This window comes from Sylvia atricapilla, chromosome 1 (genome assembly GCF_009819655.1).
Source record: "Sylvia atricapilla isolate bSylAtr1 chromosome 1, bSylAtr1.pri, whole genome shotgun sequence".
Taxonomy (NCBI): Eukaryota; Metazoa; Chordata; class Aves; order Passeriformes; family Sylviidae; genus Sylvia; species Sylvia atricapilla.
Window position 1 is genome coordinate 44,059,847 of NC_089140.1, and position 21,763 is coordinate 44,081,609.

Consider the following 21,763-nt stretch of genomic DNA (forward strand, 5'->3'; position numbering starts at 1 on the left):
CGCGGTCGGGGGCGCGGCCCCGCCCCGTCTCCCCTCAGCCCCTCCGCTCCCTGCGGGCCGCGTCAGGCGTGGGGAGCGCGGGCCGCCGGGCGGGCCCGGCCACAGCCACCGCAGCGGCCGCAGCCGGGCGGCAGCGCTCGCCGAGCAGCGGGAGGGCCGCGCCGCTCACCTCTTGGCCCGGGCCGCCGCCGCCCTCCGTCCCCTGCCCGGCCGCCGCCATGGCGGAGACCGAGGAGCGGAGCCTGGACGACTTCTTCGCCAAGCGGGACAAGAAGAAGCGGAAGGAGAAGAGCAGCCGAAGTGCCGCCGCCGCTGCCGCCTCCAGCGCTTCCAACGCCGGTTCCAACGCGGCGGGCGCGGCCGCGGGGACCCCGCGACCGACTGAGGGCGGCGGCTCCGGGGCCGCCGCCGCCTCCAGCGCCGCCGGCGGCTCCTCGGCCAAGGCGGCGAGCAAGGTGCGGGCGGGGAGGCCGCGGGTTCCTGCCGGCAGGGGGCGCCGCCGCCGCCCGGCCATGCGGCGCCCGGGGCCGTGCGGGGCTGGCGGCGCTCCCGGCCCCGCCCCGGGGCCGCCGGGCGGCCGCCGCCGCTGCTTCTGCTGCCGGCGGGGTGGGGGGAGCCTTCGCCGGGAGTCCGGGCCCTGGGGGAGACGAGAAAGCTGGGCCCCTTCCCGCCCTGTAGCTGCTGCTCAGCCCGGCACTCCCTCCCAGGTTTCTGGGTGTTGCGGCCGGAACCGGAGGTTTGCGTCAGGTGCCACCAGGGGCTGTGCAGCGTGGCATGTGGACCTTGGCGATAAGATTCCCCCAGAGTCCGCCGAGCTCTGTGCCTCGTTTCCAGGCAGCGTTTTGCTGCCAGTAAATTTTTTTTTTTTTTTGGTCGTGTATTACAGTGAAACGATGAGAATGCAGGAGAAGCCTAAATGTCCGTACTTGAGTTAGTAGCTCTCTGTATCTTCCTACGCCCTTGTTCTTCCTGTCCACAATATTAGCACTCAAGTAATGAAATTTAAACCAGAAGTAGTTATGCGAGCTCTAATGCTGTATATTTTAAACGAATTTTAGGAAATGCTCTACTGTTTCCTGATGGTTTTTAAATTGTGGAGCTTGACACGTGCAGTACTTCTGTTATATATTTGTCTGCTGTAGGCAGGACAGATTGGACCTAAAAAATTACCTGTGCCTTTTATCTCTGTTTCTGGTTTGCTTTTTTTTGCCTCTTGGTATTGTCTTCCTTTGTAGGCTTCAGCACGTAGTAATCTGAGGGTATGTTCCCTGTGTTACTGCTACAAATTGCATCTTTATCCCTATGACATTATACAATATAAAAAGATGGCTTGTGAAAGGGTTTTTGGAAGTTAGATACCTTGCTTCCTTCGTGCTTACATAGATGATCAGTGGTTTAAGGATATTTTCTTGTGCTAGGTTGATTACTAAAACCAGAAGCTGTTGTAAAAGCTCTAATGCTGTATATTTTAAAATTAATTTTAAAAAATTCTCTCCTGTTTCCTATTGTTTAACCTGGTGAGCTTGACATGTGCAATAGCTTTCTAAGTAGATCAAGGTCAGTACTAATCTTTCAGCTGCTCTTCTGCTCACTTGCTTGCAAAATATCTGGCTTTGACTGAAGCTAGTACTTGGATTAGAAACAAAAGTCATTAAATGTGAAAGGTATGTTAGCTTGGAAACTGTAATGTTTCCATGGAGATGGGGATATAAGAAGTCTAAAAGATTTTAGAACTGTAAACTCCTGCTCTTCCAGAAGACTGAATCTTCAGCAGACACTGCAGTTGACATGAGGTCACTTCCTACTTCTGCTGTTGCTCTAAAGCAGGTCAGAGTTTTAGTGCTGGAGGTTGACTGTGTGGAGGATCCCAGCACGGGGCTCTAAGAGCAGCTTTATTCTCAGCTGCTCAGTGGAAAGGGAGTAATATAACTGCATTTCAGGTAGAGTGTAAGAATTAGGTAAACTGCTAACTAGGCTGTGTGTGTCTTAAAGCTGGGGCTGGGAACACGGGAGGACTGCTTATCTGTTCTGGTCCATTTTTGGTCCACCTTAATAATCCCAGAGTCTCCTGATGACACAATAGCACAAAATCACCTCCACTTAGGTGAGTCCCTCTTTCCCCAAACAAACTCCCATTTTAAAAGATCCTCAAGTGGTTCTCTTGAAAGAGTACACAAAATATGTGTATAAGATTGCTGTGGTTTTGAAGCTGACCTTTCTGCTGTTACGAAAACACTGCTCAGGAGACAAGACTGTAAATGTGGTTTTGAATGTGAAAAAATTAAATGTACCATTATTAATCTTTGTCATAAATCCACTGTAAGCTATTCCAAATGTTCTTTTTTGTTTGGCTCACGAAATAGGTGATGGAAAAGTAAATTTGAAGCTTTGTGTGCATTCAAGCTGTCATAAAAGCCTACTGTTAGTGAAAGATCTTGCCCTTCCATTGCATTGGTCATGACTGCACAGTCCTGTTCCATACTTCGTTGTTCCTTGACTTCCTGATGTGTTTTTGCTGAGGTTTTCTTTCACTTGAATGAGTTTTTGCTGGGGCATTTCTTAGCTGTTCTAGTGAGTTAAAGTCAGCTCTCAGGTGCATCCCAGGTGACACACAGTAAGTTAGGGAGTGAGGGCATGCAGTCATTTCCCCTCTATGCAGGAGGGCACATGGTGTGGTTTCTCATGGAACTGTACCTTCACCCTGGTTTTTTTGTATTATCTTAGTCGTGTTCTTCTTTTCTGCTTCGGTTACAGAGAAAGTGACAACTTATATTTTTGTATTACAGGAAGAAGATGATTGGAAGGAGTTTGAGCAAAAGGAAGAAATTGATTATAGTGGTCTTAGAGTTCAGTCCATGCAAATAAGGTACTACTTTTTCTTCCTTTTTTTCTTCAGTATATTTCATACCAGTGTCTGAAAAGGATGGGGTTTTTCTTCAGAGCTGCTTCTGTGGAGTGCAATTAAAGAGAGGTTTGATATGCTTCTGAGAGTTCACACTTTTTCTACTGGGTAATTTAGTTTTGGTCTCTGCCAGTGTTCTCTTCATTTTCTAAATCTCTGTTCATGCTCTAAATCCATCTGTTTTGCTCGGAACTCAGGATTTTTTATTACAAATGCTTAACATTCTCCTCCATAAAGATAGGCAAATAGGAATTTCTCAGGGTAGTGCAGGATAGTAATTCCCACTAAATCATTTTACTGCTCTAAGGATATCAATCTATTCAGCATCTTCAGTTTGGGAACAAATTCCTGCGCTGTTACATTTGTATTTCAAAAAACCAGAAGTACCATTGGTAAAAGTAGTGTCCCATGATAAGATCCCACAGGATTGCATTTATGAATTTAATCCAGGATTCCTTGCTTGTTCTCTTCATTAGACTTTTCCTGTTGTCTGGTGCAAAGTAAGTCTACTTATGTCTCTCTTGGTTAAGAAAAACGTTTCATCGCGTCAGAAAAAGGTTTCTTATGACCTCAGTTGTAGACTAAGAATAATGTCAGATAATCCTCATCTTCTGGGTATTGAGGTTCAAAATAATGTCATCTTAAATTCAGCCTACCTGTAATCAGTGCAGTAGATACTTTCTTCACTGTTTGAGCAGGTCTGACATTTCTGGAATTATTTGCTTCTTTGGATCACAGTATTCTTCCCACTCCTTTCAGTTAACCAGTCCTTTGGGTCATTTGCATGAATTTGTCCCACAAACTGTCTATGGCATTGAAGTGTCACAGTGGATAATCACAGCTCTGAATAGACAACCAGTGAACTGCAGCTTCACTGACTGCTGGTGCTGTTTGACTGAAAAGCCTCTACTTTGGTTTTCCAGACAAAGGCCAGCATTCCAAATACTTCTCATGCTGTGGTAGATTTTCAGGCATATGGCAGTTTCTGCCACAGGATTTTGTAACCATTCAGTTAGTGGATTCAAGGGAAGAGTGGAGAAGTAAATGGAAGAAAAACCCACTAGAAGTTGTAAGTTATTCATGTTTGGAGGTCTCTTAGATGAAACAAAGATACACAGTGTCTGGAGGGGGTGGGATGCTCCCAGTCTTGCCCTGTTGTAGTTAAGTCTGTAGACGCTTATTCTGACTGTAATTTAAAATAAACTGTAGTTAAAATAAGATGTTTAGTCCCTTGGGCCACATTACCATGGTTGTTACTATGTTTGGATGAACAGTGAAAGGCCATTTACAGGCTTTTTTTTCTGCTCTCTGATCATTACTTACACAAAAGCCTTATACAGATCATGGTTAGTAGGATTTGGTGTATTATGAACTTGTGAATTCACATGTTGCTGCTGAGATCAATGTCTTGATTCTTTTCAACAGCCTCACCCTCCACATCTGTCCCATTTTAGCACGCACCTTTCTGTAGTAGCTTTGGCCAGCAAATTATTTTGAGTGTCTGACAACATCTATGCAAAATAAAATTGTCTGAATAAAATTGAGCCAAGCTTTTGCATTGGGTCTACCTTTGAAAAATTCCATTTTTCTGTTATGTGCTTTTCTTTTTTTTTTTTTTTTTTTTTTTTTAATTGCCTGCTTGAATAAAAAGAGATCTGAGTTTGTAGATTTTTGTATTACCCATACATATAAGGATGTTTCTTAGGGGTTTGTGGTTATAGGAAAAGCGAGCTCAGGACTTGCTTTCTTTCACTTCTACTCCACTATTTCTTCCTCTTGACTAAAGCATTTTGTGGAAGCTGGACTTGTAGACCTTTCCTGCTTTATCTTCTCATTCCTTCCAAATGCATGACTGTGTTAGTGAGAGAAAAGCCTTTCTGCTCAAAATAAGACTACCATTTCTTCGATCACTTTGTTCAAGTTGATTTTTTCTTTCTTTTAGGGTCTTTTTCTCCTTTTCAGTTGCTGCGTTACACAGCAGTGTGCCAGAAATTGTTCAGATGGAATTGCTAGTACAGTGATTACAGGACTTATGTAGACTGGTTTAATTTAGTATCTTCAGCCTGGCAGCCATGGAATCTTGTCTTACGAGGATTGTGTAATCTCTGGCAAATCTTAAACCTCTGTTTGTAAGGTGCTACTGATCGTTTCTCTCTTATAGTGAAAAAGAAGATGATGAAAGTGAAAAAAGAGAAGAACCTGGTGACAGTTGGGAAGAGACTGGTGGTGGTGGTGGTGTAGACAGATCATCTGGTCCTTGGAACAAGTCAGCTCCTGCACCAGCCCCTGTCGTTGAACCAATTGGTAAATTTAACTCAGACTTGTTTTTTTTCCAATTGGAAGTGCATCAGGTTGAATAAAGCTTCTCAGTGGGTAGAGCTCAAGGAACAGTTCCTGTTCAGGGACTTTTTAATGAATGGCTTGTTTGGCTTGCCAGCCATCAAGGAAGTTTTTGTGTCAAGGGACCTGAGGAACAGAACTGAATTTAAAATATTTGTCAGATAGGGGTTTTTTTCCAACTTCAAAAATGGGGGAAGCATTCTGTCTTTGCAGAAGATCCCTCTGTTTTGCAGTCTGTAAAATACCAGTTGGAAGCATTTCTGTTGATCTAAAAACGCTGCTTTAACACTTCAGTGGATATTCAGTCAGTATCTGATCTATTGTGGCCGTCAGTAGCACACTCTTCAAACCAGATCTTAGAGTATTAAAAACGTGACATTGCAAAATTGATTATTTTAACTAGAATATGATTCGGGTTTTTTACTAAGTACGGTTTATTAACATCAGTGGAGATAAACTACTTAGTCATCCTCTGAGTTCAGAATGTTCTTTTCCACTGAGAAATTAATTGAAAAATACCGTATGTTATTCCTTGTTTATGAAGGAGGTGAACCTAAATAATATTACTTCGTCTTGGATTTTTTACCTTAAGTGCAAACTATTTGTACAGTCCCCTCTGCATCTGGAGAGGTGTTTTAAATAAGATTTGGCATTTATGTAATTATGTGTTTAAATCTGTTTTAAATGTGTTTAAATTGTTGCTAATAATTGCAAATTAGAAACATTAAGTCCTCATTAGAATCCTCATTTGGATTCCCTAAATTTTGTGAGACAATGCGCTGGAGCCATGGTTCAGTTTGACTGAGTGTAGGGTAAGTTAGGTGACACCTGATTTCCTGCCTTGTCTAAAATACTTGCTTCCGAAACTTAAAAAGTGGAAAAACACACTTGCAAGTTTATTTTCATTTTCTTCTTTGTGGAGTTTTGTTTGTGTGTGGGTTGTTTTGGGTTCTTTTCAGCTCTGAATGCAGACTTGTCATGTGTGAAAGTTGTTCTCGTCCCTAGTTACAGAAGCTCCAGAACCGGTGCAGACCGGCGGCGTGTATCGGCCGCCCGGTGCCAGGGAAGGCGGGCGGCCACGGAGAGCACAGCAAGGACCACCAGAGATCTACAGTGACACGCAGTTCCCCTCACTGCAGTCCACTGCCAAGCTCGTAGACAGTCGAAAGTAAGTGCATTCTACTGATTCCCCAAGAGATTTCTAGCTGCCTTCTCTGAGTTCTTATTTTGTCCTCGTGCTTAAGCTTGACTCTTTACATAGAGGAAAGAAATAACTAAGGGATGATGGTAAATGTGTTTTCCAGCTCTGTTCCTGTGAAATAACTTTCACAGGATGTAGCCCAGTGAGATAGCCAAACAAGGCTGGCAATTATGTTATCATTGATAAGGCTGAAGGATTTCACTGAATATTTCTGCTAATGATAGCATCTGCTTCCTTCAGACCCCAGACTAGCCATGGTGAGGCTCTGTGTTACTTCCTTCAGCAGACAGATGTAGGAAGTCCTGAGCATGTGGCCTTCTTGTTAGAGATGTGAAGGTGGTTTAACTGGAGGACTGGGGTTTGATACAAATACAAATCGGTACACTTGCTGCCTGAGCTGTGATTTACAGAGAGAAGCTCCCCCCAATTTTGCTCAAGTGTTTTGTATTATATGGTGCTGAAGACTGACGTCTCACCCTGTGAGACTTTGTATAACCTTACTCTCAGTAGAAGAGATGACTAGGCCAATACCTAATTCACTTGGGGGATTTGGGGTGGGTTTTTCATTATTTGGGTTTTTTTCTTCCCATCCTGCTTGCTATGTTACTGTTAAATACAGCTTAGGAGAAGCTTTGTTTCCTCTAAGTGTTTTTTTGATGTAGCAAAGGAGACAAGCTGTTACTGATGCTTTGTGATTTGAATTATGCAAATTGACCCAAGATGAAATTTTGAATGAGCGTTCTAGAAAATTTTGCTTTCTAGAACCTATTTTTCATAAATGAACTTACATTAATATTCTCAAAGTAAATTTAAACTGTACTGGGTGATGAGCTTATTTTGGAGATAAGGTTTTATAAGATTTGCTTGGGAATGATAAGTTGTTCTGTTAAACTCTAGATCTTAGCGTTTGTTTTCTTTTTGTAATGTTTTTGTTGGGATGGGGTGGAAATGGACTAGAAATTCACAATTCACAAGTTAGTGATACGATATTTACTGATTACATTTATTTTCCCATAGGGATAAAGAAATGGAGAAGAGCTTTGAAGTAGTAAAATACAAAACTAGAGGTAGGGATGAGGTCTCAAAAAACCAGGCACTTAAACTTCAGCTAGACAACCAGTATGCTGTGCTTGGGGATCAGTAGAGCTGCACACACATTACAATTAAGGAATGCTTTTTGGTAACTCTTCTACTAAGGTAACTAAACTACAGCTAACAGCTATGATGAACGTGCCACCTTATTTCTGCTGGATCTACTGCAGCAAGTGCAGACTACTTTGACATAAGTGATTGGTTCTCCTGCACTATGGAAGCATAATATGTTGCAACTTCTCCATTGGATATGGGGCAAATTAATGTAAATGATTGAACCAGAGTCATCAGTGTGCTTTAATTGCTCAGAAAGATACCTACAGCCAGTGGTCATTTCAAAATCTTTTTATGTTCAGATACTGAGCCTTCGTAAAGGTTGACTACCTCAGACTTGATGCACTCATTGTGGACACCATGTGGATCACAACTTCTGGAAGAGAAGGTTACAGCTGTTTTAGTGGCCATCTGAAACTTGAAACCAGCTCTACTGGATTCCTGTCAGAAATCCTGCAGAAGTCAGCCATTTGGTTCCAATTTGCTATAACAAAGATTTAAGTGACCTTAATGACAAACCTGTTCGTTCCCCTTCTGAGGAATCCTGTCATGTGTAGCCATAGCCTACTAGAGACTTCTGGAGCGTCCCATACCACTCATACTGTCCAAGTACAACAGAGCTGTAGTTTGTTTACCTTTCTAGAGTGCTGTACGGAAGTAACTGCAAAACAAATTAAAACTCATTCAGTATCAGATTGGAGGAATGATGGGTTTGAATGGTTTGTTTGCATTAGCCATTTTCAAAGTTGTCTAAGTATATTTTTTTCTATTATCCACAAAAGAAATGCCTGCCTTTTTTCTGATATCAGTTTGCAGTATATTTAAACAATGGTAAGATGTTGTAGTGAAATAGGGTTTATTTTGGGTTTTGTCGTGAAGTTTGTCTTTCTCACCCTAAAGCACTAAGAGTTTTGATTTGACTCAGAGGTATCCAGACTCCCAACTACAGTCTTCAGAGTTTGACCTTTAAAAATGAGACATATGGCAGTAGCGATACTGGATAAAAACCGTCTTCTATCAAAAACAATTATTTGTTTGTTGTGGAGTGATGCTTACTTGATAAACAGAATAACTTAATATGCAGAGAGAGAACTAAAGCTGATAAGCCTGATTTGTTTGGCTACTTCTGTGAAGCATGCAGCTCTGTGAGGCAGCAGTCCTCCAGGTATAACTCATAAATGGTGTTTATTCACAGTCAGAAAGTTAAGTAATGATGGAAGGCAGTGACTTCTTTAAGTTACTTAATTTAGTGGAAGTAGGCAAAATGGCACTGGTACACTAGGAATGTAGGACATTGCCTGTAGCTATTTCAGGGAACCAAACCTGTCAAGTACCAGAAGTGTTGTGCTGTAACTGTTTTTCTCTTCTCTGAATTTTTACACCAGAAGCAAAATGAAGTACAATAGTGGTGTGCTCCAGTGTTGAGGTTTCTCAGAGTAAATGCCAAAAAATAGACCCAACATCCACAAGAGTTGCCAATGGCAAGAAAAACAAGGGAACAAAACCAAGCTTGCTTACGTGTGTGGGAGTACTGTGTATGTGCAGAAGATAAGGATAGTTCAGGAATCACCCAGTTGGGTTCCCTTTGACTAACTGCTGACTTGCTTTAAATTTACTTCTCTGAGGCCAATGCAGATTTTGCTGTTGACTTCAGTGGGGCTGGGGTTTCACCTGGTTCTTTTGTGCACAGACTAAAACTGGCCTTGCCCTTGCAGAGTTAACTGTCTATAAAAATTCTGCTAGAAGCTGCTATTAAAGAGAGGGCTCAAGAGACTATTCCTAAAGTTGGAGACTTCATTTGGAAACAAAACCCCACTGAAAGACTGATACCAGTACCTTGGACTCTGAGCCATGTATCTTCCTTGAAAATCCATTGTTGCCAGCAAAAGTGTTGTTGTCACAGTTTCTGTGGTATTCATGGTAAATGGACATGTCACTCGATGGGGTAGAGATGTGAAGTCTTAAAATGCTTTTCCTGATGCTCTGAAGAGATTGTAATCACTAATGCACATGAATAGAGTTTTAGTCTCCTGTGTGAAGGGTAGGTGAGACTGTCCATTGTACCACCATTATTTGAGGTTTTTGGGCATGAATTCTGGCAGTTCAAGAAAACCCTGTAAAAGTTTCAAATCAAATAAAATGGAAATATACATGGAATCTGGAGTCTAGTGAGTCTTTACGTTTTAGTTTGAGCTCATGGCCATATAATAGCAGCATTTGGATCTCTTCAGGGGGATAGGCCATGAAGCAGGGAGTTGTTCTTATGGTCAAAGGCTGTATTTCAGAGCTTATAGCAGTACATATCAAAAAAAACTTCTTTTATTTATACAGAAAAGTTTAGTTTGCTACTTGGCACAGTGTCTTCTTGCTCCCACCATAGAGGACTGGTTTGAGATTGAGTTGAGTACAAATGAAACTTTAATTTGCTTTTCACTTAAAAGTACCTCTGCTAAATTAAAGAATGGGGAAAAAAAGCCCAGCCTCTGAATGGCTGCTATCACTGGAGCCCATCAGGTACTGATAACTAAAGGTGTTCCTTTGGGGCTTCTCTCAAACATATCATTCCAGTTTCTTTCTGGAGGCATAAGGAAAAAAAAATGGGAAATGCAGCAGATTTCTGTAGTACAGAATGTTAAACTGTTTTTAAAGAAGTGTTTCTTGTGTTAAATATAGCTGCCAGCAACTATCAAAATGCCAGTTGTCAGTATCTTCCTTGTACCAAGTAATTGCTCTGCATGCCTGAAATTTTGAAGGTCAGTCCTCTGCAGAAGCTCAGTATGCTTTGGAGACTCTGAAGTTCAACTTTATCTGGTTTGTTGCTTTCATTTGAGGCATGCTAAGAATGTCCTTTTCATTCCTTCAAAATGCTCGTTGAAGGCTTATTCCGTAAATGAAGGGTTGTCAGTTGTAGAGATGGGATTCTTTATGCCGGTCCATGTATTGCAGTTGTGTTCTGCTTCAGGGGCTCCCCAGCCTGTCACATGCTTTTATGGTGGGTTGCTTGTTCATTCCCAGTTTAAAGGTTCTGTTTTACTTTCTCTGGCTTACAATAAAACAGCCATAAAGTTACCAACTTGCTGGTAGAACATGGAAATGTCCAGTGCTTACTGGGAAAAGAACAGTTTGGATTTGTGTTTCTTAATGATACAGTCTGTATTTAAGGATGTTAAAATGCTAAAACCCAGGTTATTATAATAAAGTTGGGCTTCTCAAATGCCTACTGTAGGTATCTGGAATCAGTATTTACTTGAGCTGATGATAAATGTAGGAGAGGATTAGTTTTGCCCCTGCCTATTTCTCCCAGTTTAGCTGTGTCATGTTTAATCTTATTCACAAATAAAGAGGAATTGACAATTAAAAGTGACTGTCTGCTGTTAGTTCAGTTTTGTATTTGTAGCTAGCTTTACCGGTCATGGCCACAGTAACTCAGATGAATTTTTGATGGTACCAGTTGTGCTAGAGGCCTGACACCACAGGGAACAGGGCTTTTGGTATTTGACTGCATCTGTCAGCTCTTGGAAACTTTGACCACACCATGGCTGGGACCCCTGCGTTGTTCAGGTCAAGTAAACACAATATAAACTTGATTGGGCTGCACATCTGTGGAGTTTGCTTATCTGAGCTTTTGCAATAGTTGTAGCTTTTTGCCTTTGTTATTTCTGCCTAGTTGAGCAGTTTTAAACTTGCCTGTGGTTTTGTGTCAAATACTGTAACTAAAATGAAGCAGGGATTACTAGAGCTTCATGTGTTTAAAGAAGATTGCTTACTTACAAGGTATTCTTTCCGATATTGACGTGGTCAGCAATTTATACCTCATTGGCCCAAGAAGCTAAATTACACCAAAACCACCTTGAGTACTATAAAATCTTAATGAACAGCCACAATCCAGGTTTTGTTGCTGAACAGTAACTTAGATCCCAGATTCTCTCTCCATTTTCAGCTTTTAACATTATTACTCGTTTTTAATGATACATGAGGGGTTTTATGTGGCAGTATAAGAGAATAATATGTGTACGTAAACTTCAGATATGTGAATTAGGTATGTACAGAGGGGAGGAAATCTGACATATATTTGCAGATAAACTCCGGAAAAAGTTAAAAAGACAGGTTAATACAAGAGCCTGCAAGCTCTAGCAGATGGAGGAAGAAATGACAGCAGAAAACAGATTCCTCAGTTCTAAGTGGTAACAATTGTGTACGTAAATTTTGGCTTCTCAAGCATCACCTGCAGTTCTGCCATGTTCTGTTTGAAGTGAAATAGAGCAGGAAGGAAGACTAATAAATAAATTAGAGAGAGTGGAAATGATGCAAATAGGTGCTATAAGAAGAGAGAGAAGGAGGGCTATTTTCTAATCGATAGCTTTAAATGCATAGCCTAAGGCAGGGAGTGGAGTGTCAGATGTTGGATAGTAGACGTGCTGTGTGGGTAGGCACTGCTTGCACAAGTGACAGATTCATCTGACTTTAAATCAGCAAAACTGTTTTAAGTTCAGTAGTTGGGGAGGGCAGCCTGTTTAATTTCTTCCTTTCAACAAATTGGGAGAACGCGTTCAGGGAGAAGGTAGAATTTTGCCTTGGTATGAAGCTGACCTGTTGTCTGAGGAGAGGACTGAGGATGAATTTCAAGATGGCTCAACAATCCTCTTAAGAAATAAATTGTGTATTTAAGAAAATTATTTTTCACTTCTGCATGATTAAAGGCTGAGACAATGTTTCAAATAGCTATGAATACTTTTTTTAATGAAGTTATTTCTAAGTGGTACATACATCATGGGTTTATTTTCAGTTGCTTAAGAGTGAGTATGTGTTGATGCAGCAAGATTAATGGAGCTCAGTGTTCACTTCAGCTTAGCCAGAATACAAATATTAAAAACATATCGCAGTATTAATGAGTCACCAGGAAAAGTAGTGTCCGGAATATTGGATTGGAAAGTGTCATCTAAAACAAGTGTGTGCACTGAAAAGAAGCCAAGCCTGTTTTGTAGCAAGTGCATGGGAAGCATGGGACCAAGAGAGTGGGATTTGGCCTTGGTTTCTACTGAGCTGCTATGGTCGAGTAATTTAGTTTCCCTTTGCCTCAGTTTCCCCAGCTGTACCAAAATAACCAACAACCTACCTCACAGGGGTGTTGTGAGGCCAAAGCTGTTCTTTGTCAAGGGCTGGGGCTGATGGAAGATTCTACAGAGGACTAAAAATCTTTATTAAAATATCTTTATATTAGCTTTTATTATAGTATTTTAATACTACTTTGGCTAAGGCTTATTTCTACGGAGTGTACTATACGTTCTATTTAAGTATTATGTAATTGGACTTACTGTAGTATGTATGGGTAAGGAAAAAGTTCAGGCTGAGCACTCAACTGGTATTTCTTCTCTTCAATTATCTGTGCAACCCAAATAGCATATTAATATGAGGCTCTTTGTTTTTATGTGGAACATATTAAAAGCAATATTGCTATATTTTGTAAACCCCATGACTGAAATAAAGTCCTGCTCACAGCTGATAGCCATTTCTTATAATGTGGCTGTTTTAAAGTTTGTTCGAGTCATGTGAACCGGAAATGTTCACTCCTGATACTGCATGGCATTTTGTCATAGCAATGTGTTATTCTTCTCCTCTCCATGTGTAAACACTTTTCCCTGCTCTTTATTTTCCTTACTTAAGTTGAAGTGGCATGTGGATACAAGAGAAATAGGAAGAGAGAATAATCTTCAAAGCTTGTAAAATATGGTGTTAAGGCAAACTGGAGAGAAAGGGAAGGAACAAAAGGGAAATAGTTGGCCATGGAGGCGATTTTATGAAATAAAAAAGGGAAGAAATTATCAAAAACTAGGGGTGAGTGGGGTAAGCAGGATAGGTAAGAGGAAGGAATACAGATACAGCAGAGGTCATCACCCTATTTATCTCCTGATTTATCAGTGAACTGCAGCTGAAGTAACATGAAGTAGTAACTTATGAATATACCTTTGTCTCCTTTTGCTGGTGATTTCAAGGTTCATTGCTCAGATTTTACAATGACGCTTCAAATAGAATCAGAGAACATGATGGTGGCCTGCATGCAGAAAATGAGAGCTCTGGTGGGTCCTGGACAGAGATGAGGCCCAGCAATTACCTCCTCTTATTGATATTTTTATCATTGCAGCACTTCTAAGACAGTTGTTAATGTGCATCAGCAGTGACACTTCTCTGTCAGAAATGATTACTGTTAAACTTGAACAAACTGGCATTTGCTTCAGAGAAAGCTAGCTATAATAAGCAGTGAAGAATAACATGGCGCCTTTTGGAATACTTATGATGATGGCAATGAGTGATATTAAGGTCCATATATTGGTAGGTGGCCTAAAATGACTTTCAAGTATGTATCTTATATGGAGGGAAGGAGAATTGCTTTTCAGATGCTTATCCTCCTCTTAACAACTAAACTTACCTTAGTTTTACTGTCTTTCCAGCTCCAAGGAGCTGCATCTACCATTCTCTTGCCACTTTTCTGCCTGTATTTTTCTAATATGTCACTTTTTTTAAGGTGCTGAAGAAACAGCAAATATTCATTGAGATTTTCACCTCTAAGAGAAATAGATGCTGTAATATTTTTCCGTATTGTTTTGTCTTTAATACAGCCTAACATCTTATTCGCTTTCTTGACTGCAACTACACAGTGAGCAGATGTCTTCATCAAGCTGCCCACGGTGATGCCTAAATCGTCCCCTTGAAAGATCACAACTAATTCAGACTCATGTCACAGCTTCTACCAGAGCATGTATGAGTGGTTTAAAACCTTTCCAGTATTTATTGCCTTGGTTTTTCGTGTTGACAACTCACCTGCCCCTGATTTGCCAAGTTTACAGAGGCATTTAGAGTATCCTGGCAATCACCATCAACCCAGTAACTTCCATGGGGATTGGCTTTTGCCATTTGATGTACTGAAGTCTTCAGTTTCATGTATATAATCCACTCTTCTGCTCAGTGAGTAGCATGGCAAGCTCTTACTAATTTTTGGTCAATCTGATGTTTTCTATTCCTTTTCATGTCTCCTGTCTTCTGTACTGAATTTCCTTTCTAGCTCAGTTACAGCAATGAAGTCATCACATTATGCCTGCTTTATTTCAAATAACTTGCCTAGAGAAAACTGTTAGTCAAAATATTGTCCTAAGCTTCCTTTTTTAATTAAAACAAACCACTTATTCTGTATATCTTTCAGAGTATGTACAACCATAGCAAAGTGATTCAAACCATAAAAACTGGCTGATACAATAGAACAAATTTATTCAGAAAAAGGAAAATTATGTGCATGGCGTCACAGAGCTTAACTTCACTGGTTTCAATGGAGTTATTTCTGTCGCACAAGGTCAGTTTCATTAACGTTTGATTTGAGATCACGTCACTTGGAAGTCCAGGTGTGAGGGCCAGAATCAAGTGCCAGTGAACAAGCCCCATAGAAACTTGTTTTAAATTTCTGGGTTGTTCTCCTCTTTGTGCCAGAGATTAAGCAGATGCATTACTATTACTTAGTCTCTGACCAGCAACCACATGAGCTCAGCCATGCTTAATCTAATATACCTGTAGTAGTATTTAACTGGATATTGAAACTGCAAGACATTATTTGAGATGAAGCAACACTGGATGGCAGGCTTAGTCTTTGTGGTTTGTTTCATCTTGTCATTCTCATCATCTTGTGCTTTTAAGAGCATGGAGCTGTAAATAATGTCTTTAAGTGCTGACTGCATTTCCCAGTCATGTTATGTTTACAGATACAAAGGATGTGTCACAAGGGCAGACTCAAGCCTGGTAGGATGTACGGCCTGGCCCTTGAGAGCTGCATTACCTCAATTATCAGAGTACCACATCCTAGAGAGCAGCTGCCTTCCAGTACTAATGATGACACTGGCTTGAGAACAGTGTACGTTGGATTTTGCATCCAAATACCTGTATCTGTTAGGTGGTCTATTGCAGCAGTATTCTGTCAAAAAACAGTCGTGGCTGCTGGGAGCTGATTAAATTGGCCAAGGGGTGCTGGGAGTTTTTTTACTTTTTGAGGACTTGGGGGAGAAACAGAGCCAATGAATCTGAGAGTTGTTAGAATGTAATACTTCACAGCCTGTCCCCTGCCTCTAGAAGCCTCACCAAAGCCCTGTCTTGCCACTGTAGCTCTGTACTGTTACTTACTAACTGCCCCAGTAACCTTCAGGACTGTCAAGTTCTTCGACCATGCACTGTGTCTCTACTCTGGGAACTGGGTGAAAGGCAAAGTGGCTCTGGAAACTGGCATGACAGTGTTTTCTAGGTAATGGGCTCTGCTCATTGTTTGTCTCAGAACTCAAAACTCAGCAAAAATCTCTTGATTTGACCTCTCTTTGCCCTCGAATATTCCCTTCTTCTCTTCATCTACATTATTACCATGCCAAGGACTTCTTAGTCAGGTGCCTGAATTGTTCACCACTTATTTAGGAAGCAGCAGGCAAGAACTCTTGAGGCTTGATCGTGCTGGCATTGTTTTTGTCAGGGCTGTAGTATCACAAACATTGCAAAATTGTCTAGCAAGTACATGCAGTCTCCCTGAAGAACTGAAACCTAGAGCCTCAGAGGCTACATGGGAGCCAAATTCCCACTGAAGACAGCAAAAGGGAGGCAGTACCTCTGTTCACAACACAGCTCAGTTATGGAAAGGAGTAGGGTTGCATGACTGGTAACATTCTAGCTTAAACAAAACTGTCTTACCTGGACAGCAGGATATAGCCTAAAGCATTTTAAATTTTTTTTAATGAAGTGATTACTGAGGGAAGAATTGTAAGATGATCTCTCTGTAAGTCAAAAGGGAAAAAAACCAACCTGAATTTGTTTTCAACAATGTACCAGAATGCCTCAGCACCAGACTTGATGTGAAGAAATGAAGATAATTGTGTGCTCAGTGTTGTGCAAAAGAAAGAATGATACTGTCTGGCTGGGAAAATAGTTTGGCTGAGAGCCTATGGAGCACAGCAGGAACTGTTTCAGCAAAGCAGAGTTCAATATGATCTGTTTCTGAGAATCCCTGTGTAGCCCCCATAGTTAACACAGGAACCTAGTGATGCCTGTATATTTATATAATTATGTTAACAGTCATAAGTTCAAAACCTGAACTATATTTTTGTCAGTAGATTTTTTTTTTTACCTTGGTTTACCTATCATGGCTTCCGCATATGACAACTTCTAACTGTGCAGGGCACACCTGTTGTCCTTTTGTCCCATGGTAGAGTAATGGTATTCAAACTCTGTAAAGCACTTTCGTGATGTTTCCTGTGAAGAAAGCTGAAGAAAATAAATTTATCTTAACAGCACCAACTGAATTTCCATCTCCCGAGTTTGTCTTGCTTGTGTTGTGTTCCCCCGTGTGTGGCACACAGACAATGATGGACTGGGTGTTCGAGGCACAGTGCAGAAGAGGAGCTGGCTCTGGCTGAACAGCTGCTGTCTGCTTCTGTTCCCCTAGCACTCCCTCACTGTCCTGCCTCACCCCTGGCTTTAAACTAGTGTCCACAAGGGCAGAGAACACTGAAGAACATGTAAACTCAGATCCCAAGTTATTATACATACATGCGGGTTGGTATGTGCCTGATTTTAGCTGCTCCTCCTTCTGCCCTGCCCCAGGATTCACAGCAGCTGCAGGAACGGTGTGGCCCCAAGACTTATAAAGCTTAAGTTAAGTGAGTCAGGGAGTGGGGTTTTATCTATAAAGTGAGAATACCAACACTACTCTTTCACAGCACCTTCTGGGGACTGGGAAGAAAAAGTCACAGGAACCTTAGGTCTTGCCTGGTAATACTCACACCTATTTCAAATGCCTGCAAGGCAAAGCAGCACTTCAGAAGTAGAACAGTGAAATACACAGTTAATTAGAAGTTAAAAGTTAATTTAAAATCTGATATAAGGCATTAACAGCAGCATTATTTTCAGTATGTGGACTTGGAAAAAGTTGGACATGTTTGACATCCACAACTACCCACAACTACCAAAAAGCATCAAGCTGTTCTGAAAAAAAAAATCCCAAAGCAGGTGCTAAGATATAGTCATTGCAGCTCAACACAACAGTCTTGCCACAGCCAAGCCCCCAGTGACAGGGGCACAGATTTCACTTCTTTAAAAGAATCAAATTCTTCACATTCATTAGCAATCCTTCCTGACAATTCCTTCAGGTTATCCTGACAGGTTGCAGAGCTCACTGACAAAAGATCCACTGCACTAAAGGAGGAAATCAGAAGCACAAAGCCTTGCACATCAAGACCAGCTGCTTTCCTGTTCTCTCTGACCTGGAGACCCCATGGCACAGGTGCCTTGTCCCTTCCCTAAGCAGCAAAAGGTTAGTTCTGCTCAGCCCAGAGTGACTCTCCAGGTTGCACAGGGCTTAAATGCTTGCAGCTTAGTCTTGGATCTGCAACGAACACTTATGCAAACCCTTTCTAGAAAACAGTATTCAGCAGCTAAAAAATAAACATAAAATACACCCTTGCCTTCAAAACAAAAAAGAGGTAAATTAAATAGACTTCAGTGTTACATGTATTTTTCCAGACAACTCCACTGATCCTGTGCAACTGGATGCTGTGCTTTTCTTTTCAAACGGGCTGTAGTTCTAGCTGCTTAAATACAGCTCTCCAGGTTCCATGAGAACACTTCTGTCCAGGCTAGCACAGTGCACTCACATACATGAAGTTCAGCAAACACAGATGCAGACCCTCCTGCTACTGAAAAGGTCAAAGACTTTGTTAAATATTGTAGCTGTCTAAGAACATTTCCAGCAGCCAGAAACTGAAGTCTTTGTCTGGCTCTGGTTCCTGTCACAGACTCAGATAGGGAATGTGGTGAAAACAAACTTCACCTCTTAGGTAATAGAATTGTGTCTACAGCTGCTGAGCAGATTCATTAGCACTCAGGATGGCAGCAACAGCACCTGTAATCTATAGAAATAATTTATTACACTCTCTGTTAGTACAAAAATTTACAAGCCAGTTCCTTTTGTCCGGTTTTCCTCTTCCCTTCCAATAGAAAACACCAAAAGATGAAAAATTAATGTAAAAATCTAAGTCCACTACTATATGGGAGATGCAATGGAATTCTCATCAACTGGTATTTTCCCCACAACACATAGATAAAAAATGTGATAAGCATTTTACAAATTATTTCTTAACTATTACTATACAACTGTGTCCACAGCCAAAATTACTAGTCTAGTGATGGGATAGTCTGGACATGTTAAAGTATGTTTTGGATTAATTCTTGCCATATTTTTATGCTACTGGCAACCAAAGTAACCAAAGTAATTTTTCCTACAACCATTACTGCAAATTTATTTCAGTCTCAGGACAAGTTAGAAGTGAAAGCTTTTAATTTTTTGGGCAAGAATGAAAAAATATAAATATTAATTTAAAAATGTAGAAATTATGAACTGAGAATAAGCTTAGTGTATTCTGGATTGCTTGACTCTGCTCATCTCTCCCACTGCTTTTCTTTTCTGGGATAATCTGGTTCCAAGATCTGAGTTGTTCTGAAGATAAGATTCAGCTTCCGGCAGGCAGTAAGACTCCATAGGGGGAGGTGGATCCTTCAGTAAAGAAAGAAAAAAAGAGTGAGTCAGCTCAAGAAGAGCAGCTTCTGAGAGAACAGGAAGAGCTCACTAGTTGTCTAAAACTGAAAGTAACAAAACAGGTATTACACACCTACATTTTAGATACGTTTTGCAAGCACCTCCCTACCCTGCAAGAGATCCCACTGCCAGCACCAGAACAAGTCATGTTAGAGCATAAATTTGAGGCAACAGATCAAAGCCCTCAGCACAGACACTTTGTGGCCACGATTCTTGGCAAAGGGGGCCCATGACTGGTGGAGCAGCCGTCCCCTGCAGAGGGCTGGGGCACTGTGGCAGGTGGGGAGCCCTGGGTGTGCCCACCTGGATGAGGTAGTCAGCGATGTACTCAGGTTTGAGGCAGTTCACTCCCTGGGCTGCTGCCTCTGCCACGTTCACCCTGGGGTCATCTGGCTTCAGCTTGCTGAAGTCAGCAAAGAGGTGAGTTGCTTCTTTAAAGAGAGGTGCAGAATGGCCAGAAAGCACCTACAAACAAAACATGACCCACGAAAGTTTAGTTGTGTTTCTTCCCCAAGACAAATGCAGTTCATGACCTTTAATTTCACTCATCAAACTAACAGAAGCCAGTGGGAAATCAAATACCATTTACTGCTGCATTCTGTACCATCACATACCTGTCAAAAAGGGTGATCCTTGCCATCAGAGCAGGGCACAGAAATTCCATCCTCAATTCCCACCAGCAGTACTGACTTGTGTAACCTCAGACAAGCTGCTCTGCCTGACCACTTGCAAAGTGAAGATGACAAAGCTTTTTCCTCCCACCCTTTGACCATGTCTCAGCTACCCTGTGTAAGCAATTTTGTTCACTAAGACCTTCTACTCACATGAAAAATGCCCAGCACAGAGTTAAACAGAAAGAAAAAAAAAATTTAACAAACATATATGTATTTAATTATTTTTTTGCAAACAACTACATACTTTTGCTCCTCCTGACTGAAGAAGGCGTCTGAATCCTGCTTCCTTGGTTTGATCAACGTTCAGGATGACTTTCCAGCCACTGAAAGCTCCCTAGATAAATGACAATTCAGTCAAAAGTATGCTGGTACTTAAAAAGTAAGAAGATTTAATGGGTCTATAATTTATCCCTTTTGAGAATATCCAACAGATGAGGACTTGCAATTAGCTAGCTTTGCCTTTAAGTATGCATGCCAGAAAAAAAATCCACAGAACATACCTATACTGGGCCACAATCAGCAGCTTGCCACCTAATCCCTCTAACAAAAGACCCTTGCAAAGAGTATGCTTTCCAAAACACCAGACACTTCAAGAAATTTGTCTTAAAAAACTCCAGTTACTTGGAAACATTTTCCCCTGTTCCTCCAGCATGCACTTGGTTACAGCAACAGCACAGAGGGCCAACTTGTTGCTTCCTACAAACACTCAGTGCGGTTTCCACAAGGGTGGGGAGGATTTGTTACAAGCATTCCTTTTAAAAAGGTTACTGTAAAACACATACCAGATTTTTCCTGCCATAATTGAACCATCACCGTTTAATTAATCCTCAACTGCAGTGCCTGATTTGAGAAGAGTTGAAAGGTTTTGGGGACTTCAAGTCTCACTTCCAAAAATCTCACTAAAAGACTATGAAACCAGTAACCAGTTTTGGTTTCCTAGCAGCGCCGAGTTAGGTTAGCTCTCTGGTCAGAGCTCTGAAGAATAAACATCAACTTCCTGGCTGAGAGACACTTACATACATAAGTAACCACATTCCAGCCTTCCAAACACGAACACTGGCTCAGAGGAGACCAAGACTTATAATATACCATCACAGAAACTTTTTTAAAAAACAGTATTACTTAACTAGAATATATCAAGCCAGGACATTTTGTTCTTGATAACAGGACAGGTTACCTTCCCCTGACAGTGAAGTTTTTAGTTTCCTGGTGACAATCCCTGTCCTAGCCACCCGCATTGTACAGCTTACATTACAAGATTATTTATATACCTCAACAATACCCGTTTCTTGCCTCCCTTTATGAATTTTTTTCCTCCACCTCATGGCTGCCAGTGCTAGTTTCTTCTGGTTTACATTGATTCCAGACAAAACATTAAGTATGGACTTACTTCCCCACTCATAGTCTTCTTCCTGAAACAACCATAAGCTTGAATTACAAAGCAGTCCTGCCAACTTTACCAGCAGAAAAATATATTTTAACAGCTCACACCAAATAGAAAATAAAAAGGTCTGAAACAAATCCCATCTCACTCTAGCTATATATAAGGATTTTATCTAGCTGAAACAGCTCTAGGTAAAATTAGAGATATGGCTCTTAACTGCACATGTTTATCTGAATTAACTCATGTTTTCTGTGACACCAAGTCTTGTACACTGTGATTCCTCTTGCAGTTACATCTACAAAAGAATTCAACAGCAGAACAAAACAACTTACTACACTGGATACCACTGATTATATTTCTGCAGTGTCTTCCAAAACAAAGTTAGTTTTAATACATAAGGATATGATGCAGTCTACAGGATTACTTTAAAGTTAGCCTGGTCAATGTAAAAGAACTGTCTGACCCAAGAGAACTGCAAAATTAACAGTTAGAAAGGCATCAG

General features: G+C 41.2%; 2 protein-coding genes across 7 annotated transcripts in view; one reads left to right on the forward strand and one right to left on the reverse strand.

Annotated features, from left to right (window-relative positions):
- CDV3 (CDV3 homolog) overlaps positions 1–21,763 on the forward strand; it is a 23,233-nt gene continuing 1,470 nt past the window's right edge. The window contains exons 1-5 of one of the 6 annotated variants that reach the window (XM_066320908.1): positions 1–455; positions 2,787–2,866; positions 5,064–5,206; positions 6,248–6,410; positions 7,461–7,616. In XM_066320908.1, the coding sequence (XP_066177005.1) occupies positions 219–455; positions 2,787–2,866; positions 5,064–5,206; positions 6,248–6,410; positions 7,461–7,587 (750 nt within the window). In that variant the 5' untranslated portion in view covers positions 1–218 and the 3' untranslated portion in view covers positions 7,588–7,616. Of the gene's footprint in view, positions 456–2,786; positions 2,867–5,063; positions 5,207–6,247; positions 6,411–7,460; positions 7,617–7,640; positions 13,095–14,206; positions 16,913–17,758; positions 17,784–21,763 lie in introns of those variants that run through there. The other 5 variants (XM_066320940.1, XM_066320919.1, XM_066320958.1 and 2 more) reach the window with 5 other exon arrangements.
- The window catches only part of TOPBP1 (DNA topoisomerase II binding protein 1), a 23,441-nt gene continuing 20,186 nt past the window's right edge, over positions 18,509–21,763 (reverse strand). Inside the window, exons 24-27 of the mRNA XM_066320895.1 lie at positions 21,149–21,289; positions 20,122–20,211; positions 19,507–19,668; positions 18,509–19,161 (exon numbers count right to left, since the gene is read on the reverse strand). Coding sequence (XP_066176992.1) covers positions 19,018–19,161; positions 19,507–19,668; positions 20,122–20,211; positions 21,149–21,289 — 537 coding nt within the window. The 3' untranslated portion in view covers positions 18,509–19,017. The remainder of the gene's footprint in view (positions 19,162–19,506; positions 19,669–20,121; positions 20,212–21,148; positions 21,290–21,763) is intronic.